The sequence below is a fragment of the Erpetoichthys calabaricus genome, chromosome 13 (genome assembly GCF_900747795.2).
Source record: "Erpetoichthys calabaricus chromosome 13, fErpCal1.3, whole genome shotgun sequence".
Classification (NCBI taxonomy): Eukaryota; Metazoa; Chordata; class Cladistia; order Polypteriformes; family Polypteridae; genus Erpetoichthys; species Erpetoichthys calabaricus.
This window is the reverse complement of record NC_041406.2, coordinates 132,495,256-132,514,831: the sequence shown is the minus strand read 5'-3', so window position 1 is coordinate 132,514,831 and position 19,576 is coordinate 132,495,256. Positions and strand designations below refer to the sequence as shown.

The 19,576-nt window shown below is 40.4% G+C and overlaps 1 protein-coding gene across 3 annotated transcripts in view; it reads left to right on the top strand.

Moving 5' to 3' along the window:
• Window positions 1-1,205: 1,205 nt before the first annotated feature.
• Window positions 1,206-19,576, top strand: part of tmem67 (transmembrane protein 67) — a 152,038-nt gene continuing 133,667 nt past the window's right edge. For 2 of the 3 annotated variants that reach the window (XM_051935496.1, XM_051935494.1), the window contains exons 1-2: window positions 1,209-1,433; window positions 1,818-1,906. In XM_051935496.1, the coding sequence (XP_051791456.1) occupies window positions 1,241-1,433; window positions 1,818-1,906 (282 nt within the window). In that variant the 5' untranslated portion in view covers window positions 1,209-1,240. Of the gene's footprint in view, window positions 1,434-1,817; window positions 1,907-19,576 lie in introns of all 3 variants that reach the window. The other variant, XM_051935495.1, reaches the window with a different exon arrangement.

Here is a 19,576-nt window from a genome sequence, read left to right as displayed (position 1 = left end):
AGTGACATTTTAATGCTTCATTTTAGTGGTCTAACTTGTTAAGGTTCTCCAACCTTAATTGCTTATTTCAATCTTAAACTGCTGCATTCAGTGTTTTAATTGCTCCTTATTAGCAATAAGATGTAAAACAGGGGTAGGCAATGTCGGTCCTGGTGAGCCGCAGTGGCTACAGGTTTTCATTCCAACCCAATTGTTTAATTAGAAACCAATCATTGCCAATCTCAGACCTTATTTAATTTTATGGCTTGTTAGTCTGTGCAATGTAAGGCTTTTATATCGTAGATTTTTTTCCTTTCCAAGGATATCATCCAAATGATTTGAAGCCTAAAACAGATCATTTTCAGTCTGTCACATTTTTCCATTAAGTGTTTTATTAAATCAAACCGTGCATGATGAACACACACAGATGTAATTGGGGAAAAAAGCTAGCTGGAGAACTGCTGGCTGCTTTGTCTTTTACATCTTATTGCTAATAAGGAGCAATTAAAACACTGAATGCAGCAGTTTAAGATTGAAATAAGCAATTAAGGTTGGAGAACCTTAACAAACGAGACCACTAAAATGAAGCATTAAAATGTCACTTAAGCAATATGTGCTTCATCAGCAATAATTGAGTTCTCGTTAAGGAACTGGGTTGGAACAAAAACCTGCACATACTGTGGCACTCCAGGACCGACGTTGCCTACCCCTGCTTTACAGTTTATAGAACTAATTGTCGGGACATTTAGTTACAGATCATATTCCCGCCTCGTAATACTGCTCATCGTAGAATCATACACATGGCTGAAAATATTGTTATAGGACTTATCTGTGCATTACAAGAGGATGGACAATATCAAATATAAAATATATTAAGAAAAATTACTTAATCGTAATTTTATGTATGAGCAGTCAACGTGACGTCAACGTGTCTTTGCTTTTCACCCTTAAGTCATTTTAATGAAATACACATGAAATTGCATTAATTTTGCCAGTTTTTAAAATTCACAACAAATACGAGGTGTAGAAATATCATTTTCTGGTTAAATTATTTTTGCCATCTTTTGTGTTGTACATTTAACAGTTGAAACAGCAAATTATCGAGTCTTAAAATCTCATAGGTACGATTTCAACGGCAAATTGCAAATCTTCGTTTATTCTTAACTTTACTGCAATCATTCTAAATGTAAAGAGCTCGATTGTCGATACCACTTGTGTTAGGGGATTCTGGGTCAGCGGAAGTGTGTCTACGTCATCCTCCATGGCGACGATGACGCTTCTGCTCTATTTGTGCAGATTGTTGTTATTCATATTCTTACAAACTTGTTTTACAAGTTCTGAGCAGTTTGCCATAAGGTTTCAGGAGCTCTCGCTTTGTGGAAATGTGGAATATTTTGACATTTCTAGTCTTGCTTGCGTGCGTTGCGGGCCCAATCAGATTAGAAGTTCCAGTGGTAAGTGCATGTGCATGTGCAAGAGACGTCCTAATCGTCCATTCAGTTTTAATGGAGTTCATATTGATAAGTTTATTACACGGTTCAGTCTCACTTCCCAAACAATTTATATAGCAGGTTAATTGGCGTCAGTAGTTTGGTGTAGTATAAGCAAGTGTGATGGTATGCATTAGTGTGCGTGCGTGTTCTCTGTTAGAGTGGCATTCTGTCAGAATTGCTGTTCCACAGATTTCAGCAACGAATTATAGGCTTTTTATATGCAATTACATTTAGACCCTTAAATATTTTAGATAATTTAGTCTTTTTGGTTGTCTTAACCTTTGTATACACATAAAGTCTGCAATTATCACTAATTTATCGTTTATCGTTGTGCTTACGCTTCAGGTACGTTTTGCATTTGCCAACCAGGGTATAAACTGATTTCTTACAATGGAGGAGCAATCATATGCCAGAAATGTGATGAAAATAAAACGGTGAGTAATATTTGTTTAGACCGATGGTTCTCAAATTCAGTCCTGAGAACCCAATGTGGTTGCTGGATTTTGTTCATGGCATTTTCCCAATAATTGAGTGATTTTTATCTTTAACCGATTTCATTTAATTATCTGGTCTTTAATTTTCGTCTCTTATTTCACATTCATAAAAAACACATCTTTGTGATTTTATTTTTAAATTTATCTTACATTTAGAATGTTTTAAAATTTTTGCTACAGCTTTAAATGCTTATCTCATTTGTTGTTTGTCTGTTTTCCCTTTTCTGTGTAGTTTGCGCCCATAATTATATTCTAGTATTGGCAACTAACAACAAGCGGAAATGATGCAATTACGTCAGTCTCAGTTGCAGTCATTTACTCATTATTAAATAATGCATTAAGTAACCACAATACCTGGAAAAGCAGAATGAAAATCATGATGAAGAAAATCTTAAAAATATAAGTAAAAACCCTAATTTTACCCTTGTAACATGTATAAAAACTTGGTACTTTCTAATAAATATGTACCAAACTTAGTTTTGTAATCTCTACAATAAAACACATAATCTGGGAAAAATCAGTTTGCATGGTTAAGCTAGGAATCCAATAAAAATAGAAGTTGTTTGGAACAAAAATAAGCATCCACGCGGGGTCTCCAGGACTAAGTTTCGAGGTCCACTGGTTTAAACTCTCTATTGTGGTGTGAATTGTCCACCAACACCTGTATGATTAACAAGCTCACCATTGTTTCAGTGTCAGATATGCCAACTGCAGTTACCAGTCTTGTTGCATGACCATGTCAGTTTAAATACTGAACACTGTTGGTGATGTCACTTTTAGTGAATGTGTGCTGACCTTCCAGCACAGGTGTGCTCACCCCTTTTTGTGACATCTAATAACATACAGCCTGAAGGAGCCAGCTGTGTATGAAAGGGTAACAGGTATGGAGAGTTAATCTACAATCTTGGCCTCGTTGTTCTTTTTTCCACACTGTTGTTGTGCATAACAACATGCAACATTAGATTTATTGAGCTTCTCTTCTGTTTGTGAAGTCTGAATATCATCCCAAAAGACATATAACTATGACCTACAAGAAGTGAATATATCTGGTTTAAGTATGGAAAAAAGAGCAAATAAAAGTGGTGAGGGAGTACAATACTTGATTGCAAAATCCCTGAATTAGTGTTTCTCTAAATTATCAACATTCAGCATCATGTTTCAGTCAACTGTTGAAAGACTTAATCTTGCTTTACAAGTAGCACTAGGAACTAAACTAACCCAGGTTTATGTCTTGTACCAATAATGTTTTTCCAGAGTTCTTCTGTGAATTTTTTAGCTAGCTGAGGTCATGATGACAGCATTACGTTTTTTTTTTCTTTCTAGCCTTTATTATTTAAATGCAAGTACTTAAATGCATATGACGTCTCTTGGACAGGTTACTGAATCTGTGAAGTGTGCTACAAAAGGACTGTGTTGATACATACCTGCTTCATTGGCTCTCACAGTCCAGTAGAGTTAATGTAAGAAAATCCTATGTTGTTCTTTTCTACAGGCATAAAATGACTTAATTGAGATTAAAGGTAGAGAAATATGAACATTTCATTAAAGGTCTGATTCTGCCACACTTTTCTGAACAAGAAGCTCAGATGACATTATGTAGGATTAAGTATATTGTTCATTTTTGGTCAGCAACATTACATACAGTTAATCTTGTACTTTACTTTCTTGTTACAGTTGTCTTTGTGTTGACCAAGGTTAAAACATAACTCTTTATTTCTGATTCAGTTCATGTTCAGAAATTGATGCAATTTGAAATATTGGTCTCTTCTATGTTTTGGTGAAATAAATGAACATTTTCATTCATTCAAGTTGAAAATAACTTGATGTTGATTTTATGTATTTACCTTTTGTACAGACAAAATATATTGTGATTACTTTTTTATATCCATTGTTTCATTCACAAATTTTGAATCCCTCTGTGCCAGAACTTTCATTTCGCTCTAAAAGTGATTCGTGCATTTGTACTGTTTCATTTATCTTTTAGAAGTAACTATCCTCTCAGCTAGGTGACAGGTGTTTTTTTTAGGAAGAGCTGCTATACGTGAAGTTGCAGGTTTGAGTTACAGAGACAACAAAATACTGCACAAAGGAGTTGCAATCAAAATATTTTGTATCTTTATGTATATATGTATGCAGTCCAGATGGCAATCTATTTTTACTGCACTTGTTCACTGTCTGTCTTAACTGATCTATTTGTTCAGAGTTTCTATTGACCCGATTCAGGCGTTCTCTTATTTTTCTTAGAGTAATTTTTTTTATTTTTGCTAATATTTGAAGAATTGATTTGAACAGTCTTGCAGTTTAGACAGCTTTAATGCTAAGACCAGCTTTAGGAATCCATGATTTTACAGTATATGTTTGTAGAATATGTTAAAGTAATCTGGAGAATCTAATCATTCATTTTCTCCAAGTAGAAACAAACCCTGGCTGGAGAGGCAGTTCATCACAGTGCAAAACTCACACACACATCCACAATCATGCGTTCACGGATCACTTTAGAATCATTAAGACACACATTTTTGGGATTTCCATGATTAATTACAGATAATCAGCAGAGGTGTGGTGGTTAGTCAATAAACAGTAGTGAATTTTATGCATATGTGATATTAAGTTAGTTTTATAAAACACAAGTGAAAAATTTGAAATTGTGCAGCATTTTATTTCAGACTTCGAAAATGTTCTTGGTATAATACCAGCATGGTATAAATTAAAACTTCAAATTATTTACTCAAAGATGGTCCTAACTTGAACTTTCTCTCGATCAGCAGAATATTAAATAAGTTTACTTTATTTGTTTCATTTTTTTTTATAAACTATTATTTAACTAAGATTTACGTGTGGCTCCACTTTCACTACATACTGTATTTGTATGTATTTATTTGCAAAAGCATTGCATATGTAATCTTTATGCTTTAAAATGTATTCTTGTTTTTTTTTTTTTTAATGCCATGGAAATCTGTGCCATGAAAGGCGCTGTATAAAATAGATTTTATTTGCCCTGCTGACATTGGTAGTTGAGGTGTCAGCAATGACTCTGTTAATGAAGAATTTCTCACAACAGAGAAAAAAATATGTAGGTTTTATGCATGAACACCAATTTTATTCTGAGCCTGTATACACAGTGTAAAGAAGTTGGCTTGATTAGTAAATTGTATTGGAACAAGGAAGGGCAAATAAATGTGTCAATCCAGGTGTCTGATGGATGAGCATCCTGATGTAATAAATGCAAGACTTTTAATTGTAAAAAGTATCAAAAATATAGGGGATCTATTGTAATGTGAGAAGCAATTTATTGAAGTCATTTAAAGATTTTTTTGTGTGTAAAATTGTATTAGATACATTCCGTTGGACATAATACTGAATTGAAATCAGCTGTAGGTAAATTGAAGCAAGTTACAAATTGCCTCTGTCATACATTTTAAGAGAAAGAGACAGAGACTGTCAACAATTTAAATATTCTTTTTAGCTGTGTAGGAATAATTGTTTTACTTGCCCTTAACTAATTTTAAAAAATCACTTAGGACATTATTTTGCTCTGGGCAAGTGTGAAATGCTTTAATCTATTCAATCACTTTTTGAATATGACACAGTGGTAGGAATGTGGTGGAGAAGAGCATTTTTCCATCTTAAGGTATATAGTCACAAACTTTTATTACATTTACAAATTATGGTGCCACATCTGGGAAATTCACTTCATGCTAAAAGATATATTTTTTTTGTTCATTATTTCACCTTATGCAATTTCTTGTATTAGGAATTTGTTAGTTTTCGCATTCCACTTGGGGTCAGAGCGCAGGGTCAGCCATTGTACAGCGCCCCTGGAGCAATTGAAGGTTAAGGGCCTTGCTCAAGTGCCCAGCAGAGTAGGATCTCTTTTGGCAGTGACGGGGATTCAAACCGACAACCTTCGGGATACCAGCACAGATCCTTTGCCTCAGAGCCATTGGTTGAGTATTATTTTTTTTTTTATACTAGTGGGTTTTGCCCCATGCTCGCTTCGTTCACCAACCCCTGGGCCTGCACTACGCGTTAACCTCTTTGCGGTTCTGCCGCATAATAGAACTAACTATTTTACATTACAGTGAGTAATTAACCACATTACAAAAATAGTAAAACGTAATAATTTGAAAGTACATTATGTTTCATGTTGCGTTAAAGTTATTCGTTGAGTAATACGATTTTGTTCTGTTTGGCTTTGAAATTAACACGCAAATACTTTTTATACTTACATTTTTCCTGTAAAACTTTTGTAAAAACAATTTTTTGACTTAAATTTTCGTCGATATTGCATTGAATTTTGATTCTGTGTTTGGACTTTCATCATGACAATACAACGTACAATTGTCACAGGATTTTTTTTTATAATAGAGAAATATCATTTTTAAGGAATTATGAGTTCATGTTGAAAATGAGTTAAGCAAGCTGTGTATCAAAATGTGTACAATTAAAATGATTATTAGATTTATGTGCAAAATAAGTAAAAACCTTTTAAAATGTTAAGTTAAAAAAATTAAAGTTACCTTGTTAACATTAAATGCTGCAATAGTGGAACTGCACTGTCCTCATAAGGACTTTTAAGCATCATGGTGTAGAGTGCTTAAGGCTTTTAGTGCTTGGTGGCAGACAATATTGTATGTGTCATCTTCATTTCAGACTACACACTTTTCTGACTTTTCTGTAATGTTCCCTATTCATTTTGTTGTGTTTTAATGTGTATGGCAAATGCTGCATACACTTAAACGTGAAAACCATGAAATATAAATTTTGAATTACTATTTTTTTTGTTTTTTTTTGGATACAGCTTTGACCAGAAGGACAGTTTACACAATTTTTATTGTATTGGCATGTTATGTTTTATACCCATTTTCACTTTAGAAAGATTTTTTTTTTTTGTTTCATTTGGCAAGTAGACAAAGGGGTGTTTTTGTTTCTCTCTCTGAGTATCTCCTTTTCTACCAATTATCTGAGACCGGGTTGCAGGAGCCACAGTCTTAGCAGTGAGGCTCAAATGTCCCTTTCCCCAGCCACACATGCCAACTCATACTGTGGAATCCAAAGATGTTCACAGACCATCTGGCCATCTGCGATGCCGCGGATGGAGTTCCCTAAGCTGGCCCCTCAGTGTGCACCCACGGGCATTGTCGATTTTGTAGAGGAGGTCGACTTGTTCGTGGAACTGCATCCTCTGAGTGGAGCCGAGCCTTGGGGATTCCTGAACACGGCACTCAGCGGTCCGGCACGCTCTTGGTGGTTTGCTGAGTGGCACAAGTGTGATACCTGGGCGGAGTTTCGCACTGCCTTCCTGAAAGCGTTCCTCTCAGATGAATACCAGGCGCTGTTGGAAGAAAAGCTCCGGACCTTTGTACAAAAGCCATCGCAGAGTCTCAGGGACTTTGTCTTTGAATTCCATGCCTTGTGCCTGAAGTAGCGATCTGACATGCATGAGGAAGAGATATTGCAACGTGTCCTTGATGCTTGTGACCCTCGGGTGGCAGCTACTCTGAGGGGGGTCGTGAAGTCGGTTGATGAGTTGGTGAAGGTGGGGTCCCGAGTGGAAAAGTACTGGGCGGCTTTTGGGATTAGTTTGTCTCGAAAGGGTCCCACATCTCGGGATGTCCCCTGTCCCAAACCACGAGGAAAGGTCCCAGTGGATCCCCATGCGAATCTCACCCTGGTGCAAGCCACCTTGCCCCTCTTAGTGGTGCCCATACAAGTGCAAGATGTCACTTGAGAGGCGGTCGTAGATACAGGGAGCACTTATACCCTTATGAAATACAGCTTGTGGGAAAAGCTTAAAGTGCCTCATGAGCAGTTAAGGGGAAGTGCAAAAGTAAAATTCTTTCTTGTGGATGGAAGGACGCACGGGGCCAGGGGCAGGGTTCCTATGAGGCTCTGCTTACATGAGACTCACTGGGAGACAGAGGTTTACATCCTGGAAGATGACCACCTGTCAATGCCCTTATTACTGGGAATGGACTCTCTTGTGTCGGTAGGTCTTACTATCCATCTGTCGCGGCTGGAGTATGAGTTGCTGAGGGGTGAAGTCTATCGGTTTGGGATGAAGGCTCAAAGTGATCTGGTTTGGCCTAACTTGTGTTATTATCTCGCGCAGTTGGTGGATGAGCCCAGCCCAGTAGAGAAGGCTATTCTTGAACAGCCGGTGCTCGTTCAGCCACTGCTTAGGAGGTGGCAATCTGTGTGGACGGACAAATTGGGTCGGACTGAGGTGGTGTGTCATCACATTCACACAGTCGACCCTGTCCCAGTTCGGCACCGAGCCTACAGAGTGTCGCCTCTGAAAAGAGGAATAATCAAGGAGTGGGTTGACCAGATGTTGGCGGAGGGGGTCATCGAGCCTTCCACCTCGCCATGGGCTAGCCCTGCGGTGCTCGTTCAGAAGGCTGATGGGACGTACCGATTCTGTGTGGACTATCGGGAGCTGAACAAGAAGACCTTGGATGACGCTTACCCCATGCCACTCATTCATGACATCTTGGAGTCTTTGCATGGGGCAGCAGTATTCAGCTCCCTAGATTTGAAGTCCGGGTATTGGCAGGTGAGGATGGGGAAGAATAGCATGGAGAAGACCGCCGTCATCACCCCGGGGGGTTGTTCCAGTTTCGGGTGATGCCTTTTGGACTTAAAAACGCTGGGGCATCATTCCAACGGCTAATGGAGCAGGTCCTCCGGGGACTCATTGGGAAGACCTGTTTTGTTTATATCGATGACATCATTGTATTCTCCCCACGTCTAGGCTAACAAGGTGGGTATTGCGCCTCCAACAGTTCGCGTTCAGGGTGTGCTATCGGAAGGGTTGTGCTAATGTTGTGCCCGATGCCTTATCATGGGTGCATGAGCCCGCACCAGTGGTATGTACGGTATCAGTCTCTAACCCTTGGCCTGATCTTCCCCTGAACATGCAAGAAATCGTTCAATCTCGAGCAGCCAGTCCTATATGTGTGGGGTTGAGAGAGGGCTCAGGGGGGAGGCCTGACCACATACATTATAGGGAACTTCAAGAGGCACTCTATCGCTGTGTCCCAACAAAAGATAGGGGTAACCATTATCAGTTGGTAGTGCCCGAGACATATGTGCCCAAGTTCCTACAGTATTACCATGATATCCCGATTGGTGGTCACCTTGGACACTGTTTAAAATCTTGGAGGTGGCATGGTGGCCGACTATACGCAAAGACGTCTGGTCCCATGTCCAGACTTGTACCACCTGTCAGCAATACAAAACCCCACCTGGTGTACCCTCGGGACAGCTTCAACCAGTAACCATCACTACCCCAGGGGAAAGCCTAGGCATAGACCTAATGGGACCATTTCCTGCTAGTAAGGACCGGAAGACCTACCTGATGGTGGTTGTGGACCATTTTACACAATGGGTGTAGCTATTCCCTTTGGCTAATGCCACCGCCAAGAAGATATGTTCCACCCTGAAGGATGAGATATTTACCCGATGGGGGGTGCCAAAGAACATCATCACAGATCGGGGCCCGCAGTTTAACGGCTCAGATGCCTGAAAACGACAGCATACCATCCCCAATCTAATCGCACTGAGTGGGTGAATCGGACCCTGAAGACCATGATAGCATCCTTCGTCGGAGACCACCATCAGGATTGGACAAAGTGGCTGCCTGAGCTGCGGTTCGCATTGAACACGGCGGTGCACGAGGTTACGGGTGAAACCCCAGCATTAGCTTTAGGCAGACAGATAAATGGTCCACTAGAAAAGATAATTGAGCTCAACCCACCTAAACCAGACTCATCACTACATATTCACTTGCAGACTCTACAACAAATCACACAACGGGTAAAGGAGAGGATGGTGAGGTCCCAGTCCAGACAATCTCAATTGTACAACCGGAGACTTACGCATGTGCAATTCTCAGTTGGGGAGAGAGTCTGAATCAGGACTCATCCCCTCTCCAAAGCCTCTGAGAAATTCATGGCTAAACTGGCTCCTAAGTGGTTTGGCCCGGCTACGGTTGTCCAAAAGAAGGGACCAGTGACCTATGCAGTAGAGTGGGGATTGCCACTGTTAACATTTCTAATCTCAATCCTTGGTTCGGCCGTACACCACGGCCTGGGGGTGGGGAATGTAGCAGTGCTGTTAAATAAGAACTGCATCTCCTAGCAGTCCTGGTTGGGGCTGCTGGGGTCAAAGGAGGTTTAAAGGAGGGCAGAGGGCAAAAGGGAGAAAAGTTTGTTTTGTTTTGGTGCGTTGTGTGTTGCATTGATCTGTCGTGCTGCCTGCTGTTATTGGAACTTTAATTAATCATTGTGTCCTGGACTGTATTTGTTTGTTGGGGTCTGGATCGTCTGTCTACCTGTGCACTGAGGACTGTGTTGGATTCATTAGTTTTCCGGAAGAGTGGAGCGCTCCTGAACCATCCATCCAATTTCATCCTTTCAGTAACTACCGGTAGGACTGTGTTTTCTTTCACCCTTTCAACATACAGATCGCTGGACTTAACTTCATCACTTCTCATTTTCATCCGGTTTGGTTTTCATGGACTTTGCTGTGTGGTGTTTGTGTATATATGTTAATTGTAATATCGCCGAAAGGGTCAGGGATGGTTTTATTGTTTTTCATTCAGTTAATTTTGATTCATTATATTCTTAATTGTTTGCCTTTCCCAGTGTGCTTTATTGGTCTCTGTTGTGAATGTGTGTGGGTCAATCCAAGGCTGGGGACGTTCCTGGGATCTCCTCTATTAAAATAAATAAATCACCGTCACCTTTGACGGTGTGAATCTTAGCGGCTCCTGACCACTACATAATTACAGTACCAGTATCATTGCAAGCGGATCAAACAGCCAACAAGATCTTCTTTGCCATGCCATGACAGGATACGACTCACAATTGTGTTTCAAAAAAGTGTCAGGATCAGTTTTCTTAACTCTTTTTCTGCTTCCTCCGTAGAGGTAAAGATGTAATACTTGTCTTGAATATCCACTTTAAGTTTGGCAGGGTACAAGAGGCTGTATCTGATCTCGGCCTTCCATAAGCGCTGTTTAATGTTGTAAAAAGTGGCACATTTAGCAGCTGTTGATGGTGAGAAATAAAGGAAAATACAAATGTAGTTATCTTCAAATGTAATCTGTTTCTGTCTGAGAAGTGACATTACATGTAATTTAAATTGTAATTTTTCAACGCGCACAATAAAACTCCTAGGTTTAGAGGTATTTGATATTTGATCTCGGTATCTGATTTAAAGTCCTCTCCAATTATTTTGGAGAATAGCTCAGCTACGAATTTCACTGGGTGTGCCCCACATACTCATCTCTGGGAAACCTTCAATTCTAATGTTATTCTTTCTGCATTCATCTTCCAGTGCAACAAGTCTGTCTCCAAGTTTTTTCCATCCGGAATTTGCAGCCGTTGTTTTCCCGTCAGCGGTAGATGCCAGATGTTCGGCTGTTTCATTTTGAGTCGTGAATGTTTACTTAACGTCTTTAAACTGGGCGCCAAGTGCTCTCAGTTTTTTCTCAAACTTAGACGCATTTTCCTGAATTTGTTCCTGAATTTTTTCTTCCATACCTTTTAAAGGCTGCCTCAAAGCAATTATTTATAACATACCTCCAGGTCTTTAGTATCCTGCCGCAGCGTCTCATTTGTCTTGAGCATATCATTTATTTCTTTCTTTAGCTCCATTATGTCTTGAGCGGACAGATCGTTTCGGCCTTCATGCTCCGTAGATGAAGTGACAAGCCCTTTTACAGCCGATGCTCCTGGCTTGTGAGGAATAGATGAAAATGCGGAAGACAAGGCCATTTCCAGTTTCAATGGATCTTCTGGAATTAACAAGCTATCATGACCTGCATCACTTGCACATTCGCTTTCGCTCTCAACTGGAGACGATGCAGTGGCCTGGGGTCCCGGGAGATCTGTGCTTTCACCTGTCTGTTCCAGGTTAGTCTTTGTAAGGCCGTACCTTGAGGTTGGACATGGAGTTGATGCCTGTCTAGACTTGGGTGTACAGTGATCCCTCGCTATATCGCGCTTCGCCTTTCGCGGCTTCACTCTATCGCTGATTTTATATGTAAGCATATTTAAATATATATCGCGGATTTTTTGCTGGTTCGCGGATTTCTGAGGACAATGGGTCTTTTAATTTCTGCTACATGCTTCCTCAGTTGGTTTGCCCAGTTGATTTCATACAAGGGACGCTATTGGCAGATGGCTGAGAAGCTACCCAACTTACTTTTGTTTCTCTCTCTCTCTCTCTCTCTTGCGCTGACTTTCTCTGATCCTGACGTAGGGGGTGTGAGCAGGGGGGCTGTTCGCACACCTAGACGCTACGGACGCTTGTCTAAAAATGCTGAAAGATTATCTTCACGTTGCTACCTTCTGTGTGCAGCTGCTTCCTGAAGCGACATGCTGCACGGTGCTTCGCATACTTAAAAGCTCAAAGGGCACGTATTGATTTCTGACTGTTTGTTTTCCTCTGTCTCTCTCTCTCTCTCCCTGCTCCTGACGGAGGGGGTGTGAGCTGCCGCCTTCAACAGCTTTGTACTGGCGGTGCTTCGCATACTTAAAAGCCAAACAGCCCTATTGATTTGTTTGGTTTTCTCTCACTTTCTGACATTCAGTGCTCCTGACGCGCACTCCTTTGAAGAGATATGTTTGCATTCTTTTAATTGTGAGACAGAACTGTCATCTCTGTCTTGTCATGGAGCACAGTTTAAACTTTTGAAAAAGAGACAAATGTTTGTTTGCAGTGTTTGAATAAGAGACAGTGTTCCTGTCTCTCTACAACCACCTGTGTTTCTGCACAAATCTGTGACCCAAGCATGACAATATAAAAATAACCATATAAACATATGGTTTCTACTTCGCGGATTTTCTTATTTCGCGGGTGGCTCTGGAACGCAACCCCCATGATGGAGGAGGGATTACTGTAGCTGTGGATTTCTTTTCCATTTCTTTCTGAGCCTCTTTCTTACCGCTCATGTTTATACAGTGCATCCGGAAAGTATTCACAGTGCATCACTTTTTCAAATTTTGTTATGTTACAGCCTTATTCCAAAATAGATTAAATTCATTTTTTTTCCTCAGAATTCTACACACAACACCCCATAATGACAACGTGAAAAAAGTTTACTTGAGGTTTTTGCAAATTTATTAAAAATAAAAAAACTGAGAAATCACATGTACATAAGTATTCACAGCCTTTGCTCAATACTTTGTCGATGCACCTTTGGCAGCAATTACAGCCTCAAGTCTTTTTGAATATGATGCCACATGCTTGGCACACCTATCCTTGGCCACTTTTGCCCATTCCTCTTTGCAGCACCTCTCAAGCTCCATCAGGTTGGATGGGAAGCGTCGGTGCACAGCCATTTTAAGATCTCTCCAGAGATGTTCAGTCGGATTCAAGTCTGGGCTCTGGCTGGGCCACTCAAGGACATTCACAGAGTTGTCCTGAAGCCACTCCTTTGATATCTTGGCTGTGTGCTTAGGGTCATTGTCCTGCTGAAAGAAGAACCGTCGCCCCAGTCTGAGGTCAAGAGCGCACTGGAGAAGGTTTTCATCCAGGATGTCTCTGTACATTGCTGCAGTCATCTTTCCATTTATCCTGACTAGTCTCCCAGTCCCTGCCGCTGAAAAACATCCCCACAGCATGATGCTGCCACCACCATTCTTCACTGTAGGGATGGTATTGGCCTGGTGATGAGTGGTGCCTGGTTTCCTCCAAACGTGACGCCTGGCATTCACACCAAAGAGTTCAATCTTTGTGTCATCAGACCAGAGAATTTTCTTTCTCATGGTCTGAGAGTCCTTCAGGTGCCTTTTGGCAAACTCCAGGCAGGCTGCCATGTGCTTCCGTCTGGCCACTCCACCATACAGGCCTGATTGGTGGATTGCTGCAGAGATGGTTGTCCTTCTGGAAGGTTCTCCTCTCTCCACAGAGGACCTCTGGAGCTCTGACAGAGTGACCATCGGGTTCTTGGTCACCTCCATAAGGCCCTTCTCCCCCGATCGCTCAGTTTAGATGGCCGGCCAGCTCTAGGAAGAGTCCTGGTGGTTTCGAACTTCTTCCACTTACAGGTGATGGAGGCCACTGTGCTCATTGGGACCTTCAAAGCAGCAGACATTTTTCTGTAACCTTCCCCAGATTTGTGCCTCGAGACAATGCTGTCTCGGAGGCCTACAGACAATTCATACTTGGTTTGTGCTCTGACATGAACTATCAACTGTGGGACCTTATATAGACAGGTGTGTACCTTTCCAAATCATGTCCAACCCACTGAATTTACCACAGGTGGACTCCAATTAAGCTGCAGAAACATCTCAAGGATGATCAGGGGAAACGGGATGCACCTGAGCTCAATTTTGAGCTTCATGGCAAAGGCTGTGAATACTTATGTACTTTCCGGATGCACTGTATATGCTTGCATGTACTGTAATAGAACCTCCTCGAGTTGGGTAAATACAGGATATCTCGGGATGATAAAAATAAGAGAAAAATTAACACCGCTGCTAACTGAGTTCCGTTTCAGACATCCATCTCCCATAACGGACGAGACCAACTCCCAAGAGCGGAGATCTAATCCTCCCAGAGGGCCCTGTGTCTTCCATGGGGTCTCCTCCAATCTGGATTAATTAGTTTGAGGATGTATGTTACTAATTAAGATCTTGATTATAGTTAAAACCAACTAATACATTCCTGTATGAACAGCTCTTAAGCATTTCCGCCTATTCAGTTCAGTTTTGTTTGAGCAAACTGAGTAACATAAATGGAACCTAACAATATCTGCCCATTAACATTATTGTTGAGCTGTGGCCAGTTGACACTGTAGGAGTGAAAAATAAACTCCAATCAACAGCATTCCTGGAGAAAATGAACAAAGTCAAAGTCTTGGTGACCTAGGCCAATTTACCTCCAACCCTGTCCTGGACATTCTATGGTATAAAACATGTACTGAGCTGTATTAATATATAGTAATAGAATCTTTTTATCCTTTCATTCCAATGCTTCTGGTATCTCCGGTTACTTTTCCAGTTATGGAGGCAGACCACCAAAAAACATAGCAAGATACCAATACGAGAAACAGAATAGAGGAGGGTTATGATTAAAATAATTATAAATAGTTAGCCTACTATTTTTATACAGTGGGTTGCCAATGTGATCATGCTCACTCCCACCCCCTTTTTTAGTTTGTGCCCAATCTTCCAAGTACTCTGAAAATCGTGCTGTAGTCACCTAGGTGCCCAATTGCTGGGTTGTGAAGACACACAGAAAAAAGTGGGTCACAACACCATAAAGTTTGAGAAACACTGCTAGACTAAAGTAGTGATTCTTCTGCCTGGATTTTAAAAATGGGAACTTAGGGATATCTACTATTCCTCCCTGTTCATTGCAGATAGATCTCTCACTGCTTTGGGGCCATGTAGTTAAAAACTTGACCTCCCAAAATTGTTTTGCTAATCCTTGAAATCTTTCATAGGCCAGCATTTTGAAATCTTAGTTCATGCTCTGATTTGTATATGATGATAAGTTTAGATAGGTAAGCAGATCCTTGGCCATTTGAAGCTTTCTATGTGAGGAGGAGGATTTTAAAATCAGTCCTAAGCTTAACTAGAAGCCAGAGTAATGACTGGAGACCTGGAGTTATGTGATAATCTTTCTTAGCTCTTGTAATTAATGCAGCAGCATTTTAGATTAACTAAACACTACTTAACAAATGGTTTGAGCAGCTTGTGAGTTATGCATTGCAGTAGTCGATACTACTAGAAATAAATAAATTAAATAATTTCTCTGCTTCCTCCATATTTAGAAACTGTCTTCATATTCCAATATTTTTTTGCTGGAAAAAAAGTTTTAGATAGTGGTGTAATTTGTGTTATAAAAGACACTGGTGTCAAACATATAGCCCATGTTGAATGATGAATGCTTCAGTAAAACTAATATTTTACACTATTGGAGTTAAAACTTGATGCAGTATTGTTCTGCAACATCCATCCATCCATTTTCCAACCCGCTGAATCCGAACACAGGGTCACGGGGGTCTGCTGGAGCCAATCCCAGCCAACACAGGACACAAGGCAGGAACCAATCCCGGGCAGGGTGCCAACCCACCGCAGGACACACACAAACACACCCACACACCAAGCACACACTAGGGCCAATTTAGAATCACCAATCCACCTAACCTGCATGTCTTTGGACTGTGGGAGGAAACTGGAGTGCCTGGAGGAAACTGTTCTGCAACATTCTCCAAATAAATATTTATATATCTCTCTGCATTCAAATACAAGCAGTTATTATTATTATTGTTAAGTTCTGTATCTTATATATGTGCTGCTATTTTAACATTATTGTTTTTTACCTCCCTATTGGGAGTTTCATAGCCTTGGACGGGAGTGAGAGGGCTTCTTTGGTTATGCATGTCAGAATGCTCATGAGTGAGAAGTAAGATTGTTGCTAATATCACAGTGGTGTTTTATCTTTATTGTAGTTTATTATTGGTAGCAGAGGAAGGCTGCTGATTATAGAATACCACCTGCATTTGCCTAGAGCAAGCCGTAAGAGAGCTGGAAAAAAACTAAGGTTTAATATGGACACTGGTTACTGAATTTGAAAAGAAAAAACATACACTTGTCATTTGACTGTTGCGTACAGGAAAAATGACGGAAATTGCAATGGCAATTTTGGCAGAAAACCTGAACAAAAATCAATGCATGACAACTCTGAAAGTAATGCTTGATGTTGTTTTTTTAAAGAAGGAAAGGGATTTGTATCTGTGTTTTTATATTCAGATTTTAATAGGGCGAGTACTGTTTCTATGGCATATTAAATAATTTATTTCAAGCAGAGGCACTCCCACAAGTGTAAATATAACATGGTTCTCCCAGATGCTGTGCCTGCTTTTAAATTGTTGGGTACTGCATGTTTAGTAATGTTGAATTGGCACTAAAATTTTTACTTTGGTATAATTCTCAGCTTTCGGACCTACGCTCCAGCACCTGTATCAAAAACAGCCCTAAAGCAAATAATGGATATCTCTTCATAACCATATCCTACTATCACACAGTCCCCCAACATAGTCACTAGCCTGCCCAGTGCACTGCAGAAACTTGTGTTGCACCAGTTGTGCTGCATAAACATATGCTTCCCTGCTTTGCTTCAAGCTATGGTTTCCCTTTGAATTATTCAGTACATCGAAATTTAGGTATCACCTGAAGAGTCAGCAGCACGTTGAAGAAAAGAAGGGGAACGGTATGCTATTTTTTTTATATTCCAGTGTACCACGCAATCTTCACATACAGATGCAAACCAAAGGTGACTGGCATTAACAGCACGTACAGAACTTACCATTTTCCATGATGAAGTTGGCGTTACTATCATTGAAGGAACTGCAAAACAGCCAGAAGGGGGCGCCATTGCCCATCACTACTCCATTAGATAAATCTGATAGGTGACAAATACAGTGAAACCTTGGTTCACGAACGTCTCGGTACACGTACAACTTGGTTTCCGACCAAAAAGTTCGCCAAACTTTTACCTCGGTTCACGACCACACACTCGGTATACGAACCAGCCAGTTTCCCTTTCAGTTTGTGCGCGCTGATGATTTCCGCACGTGTTGCATTGTTCTTGGTCAGACGTGCGTGCTTGCACGTGCATGGTTGCGTGCTTTCGCTGTGAACTCCTTGTGCTCTATTTCATTTCCCTTCCGGTTCGTACGTGCCGATTACTGTATTTAAGTACGTGTTCAGCCTCTCCCTGTTCATTGTTCTCAGTCAGATGTGCGTGCTTTACCTGTTAACTCTTTGTGCTCTACAGTATTTTGTGTGCTTTTGCAGTTAACCATGGCAAGTGAAGAGTGGTGAAAAGAAAGTGTTGCAGTGTTACTTTTCTCTTTTTTTCAAATGTTCATTTTTTTTCCCTGTGCTTAAAACTCATTTAAAAAGAGTGTTTACAGCGATCGGGTTGTAATGCTATTAGCGTGAACTCCTGTAATGTTACTTTCTTGGTTGGCTTTTAAATAAAGTTCGGATTTGTTCAAATGTTCCTTTTTTCCCCCCTATGCTTAAAACGCATTTAAAAACTGTGTTTACAGCGATCGGGTTGTAATGCTATTAGCATGAACTCCTGCAATGTTACTTTCTTGGTTGGCTTTTAAATAAAGTTCGGATTTGTTCAAATGTTCCTTTTTTCCCCCCTGTGCTTAAAACTCATTTAAAAAGTGTGTTTACAGCGATCGGGTTGTAATGCTATTAGCGTGAACTCCTGCAATGTTACTTTCTTGGTTGGCTTTTAAATAAAGTTCGGATTTGTTCAAATGTTCCTTTTTTTCCCCCCTGTGCTTAAAACTCATTTAAAAAAAAGTGTTTATACAGCGATCGGATTGTAAGGCTTTAGTGCGAACTTCTGCAATGTTACAGAGAGAGAGGGGGCTCGCGTGTTGCTGAGAGAGAGCGAGCCTGCGTGTGCAGCTGAGCAGGGAGCCTGGGTGTTTGTGTCAGTGTTATTCAATGTTTTTACATTGTGTTGTCGTTGTTATGAGTGTTGCTGTCATATATATATGACAGCAACACTCATAACAATGACAACACAATTACATTGACAATCATGTTACATTATTTTAAAAATGTTTCCTTTACTTTTTCATCACCTCTTTAACACACTACTTCTCCGCTGCGAAGCGCGGGTATTTTGCTAGTTATTAATATGTAGCCTTAGAATGCCTAATCTCACAGACTTACCACTGTTTATAAGGTATTATTGTATATAACTTATCCCCACCTTCCCTTCTATATCTATAACCTCAGGCAATTAGATGTAGTAAAAAGACAAGCAGAAGTTAAGTTACACATAAAATAATGTGTTACTGATAATATTCATAAATAATAACAAAATGCAAAGTACTTTTGAATATTGGCAACCATACAACCTGATTAATTGGTGATATGTAGTTCAGGCAGCACACAGACTTGTAGTTACTTAAATGTTTCTAGTTAAGGCGTCATTGGTGCTCAGCTTTCAGCCACATGTCTGTTCAAAATGGCTGCTGAGCTGTGCTCTTCATTGTGTTGTCTTCATCATTACAGGTTAGCAAGAGAGAGATACTTCTTCATCATATGTTGGTTGGTAAGAGAGAGATACTTTTACTTCATCACAGGTTAGCAAGAGAGAGATTGTGAGGTTAAACACATACATTTATAGATGTTCTGTCCAACCCCAAGAGCCAATAGGACATCATGGTACTTAAAGGCCTCTGAGAAGAGCCAATTCCAAACAGCCATACCTCGGACCAATGGGGGAATACAACATCTTAAAACCTGCCCACAAACCATATGTTAAAGTACACCTTAGCCTATTTGCCAGGGTACAAATGAGTTTAGCAGAGAAACACTTGGCAAACTGGTTTAAGACACATCCCCCAAATCCTGTCGTAAAATTCAAACAGACCCATTCCTAAAGGGGGGGGGGGGGGGGAAAACACTAAATTACATTGCTTTGCCAAAATTACAAATAAAGACATACAAAATATTCATCAAGATATATGTAAAATCTCACATCACAACACCTGCACTTTACCTTTGAAAAAAATTGTGGTTGGTGTGAGGGAGACGTGAGAGAGGACAGGAGGAG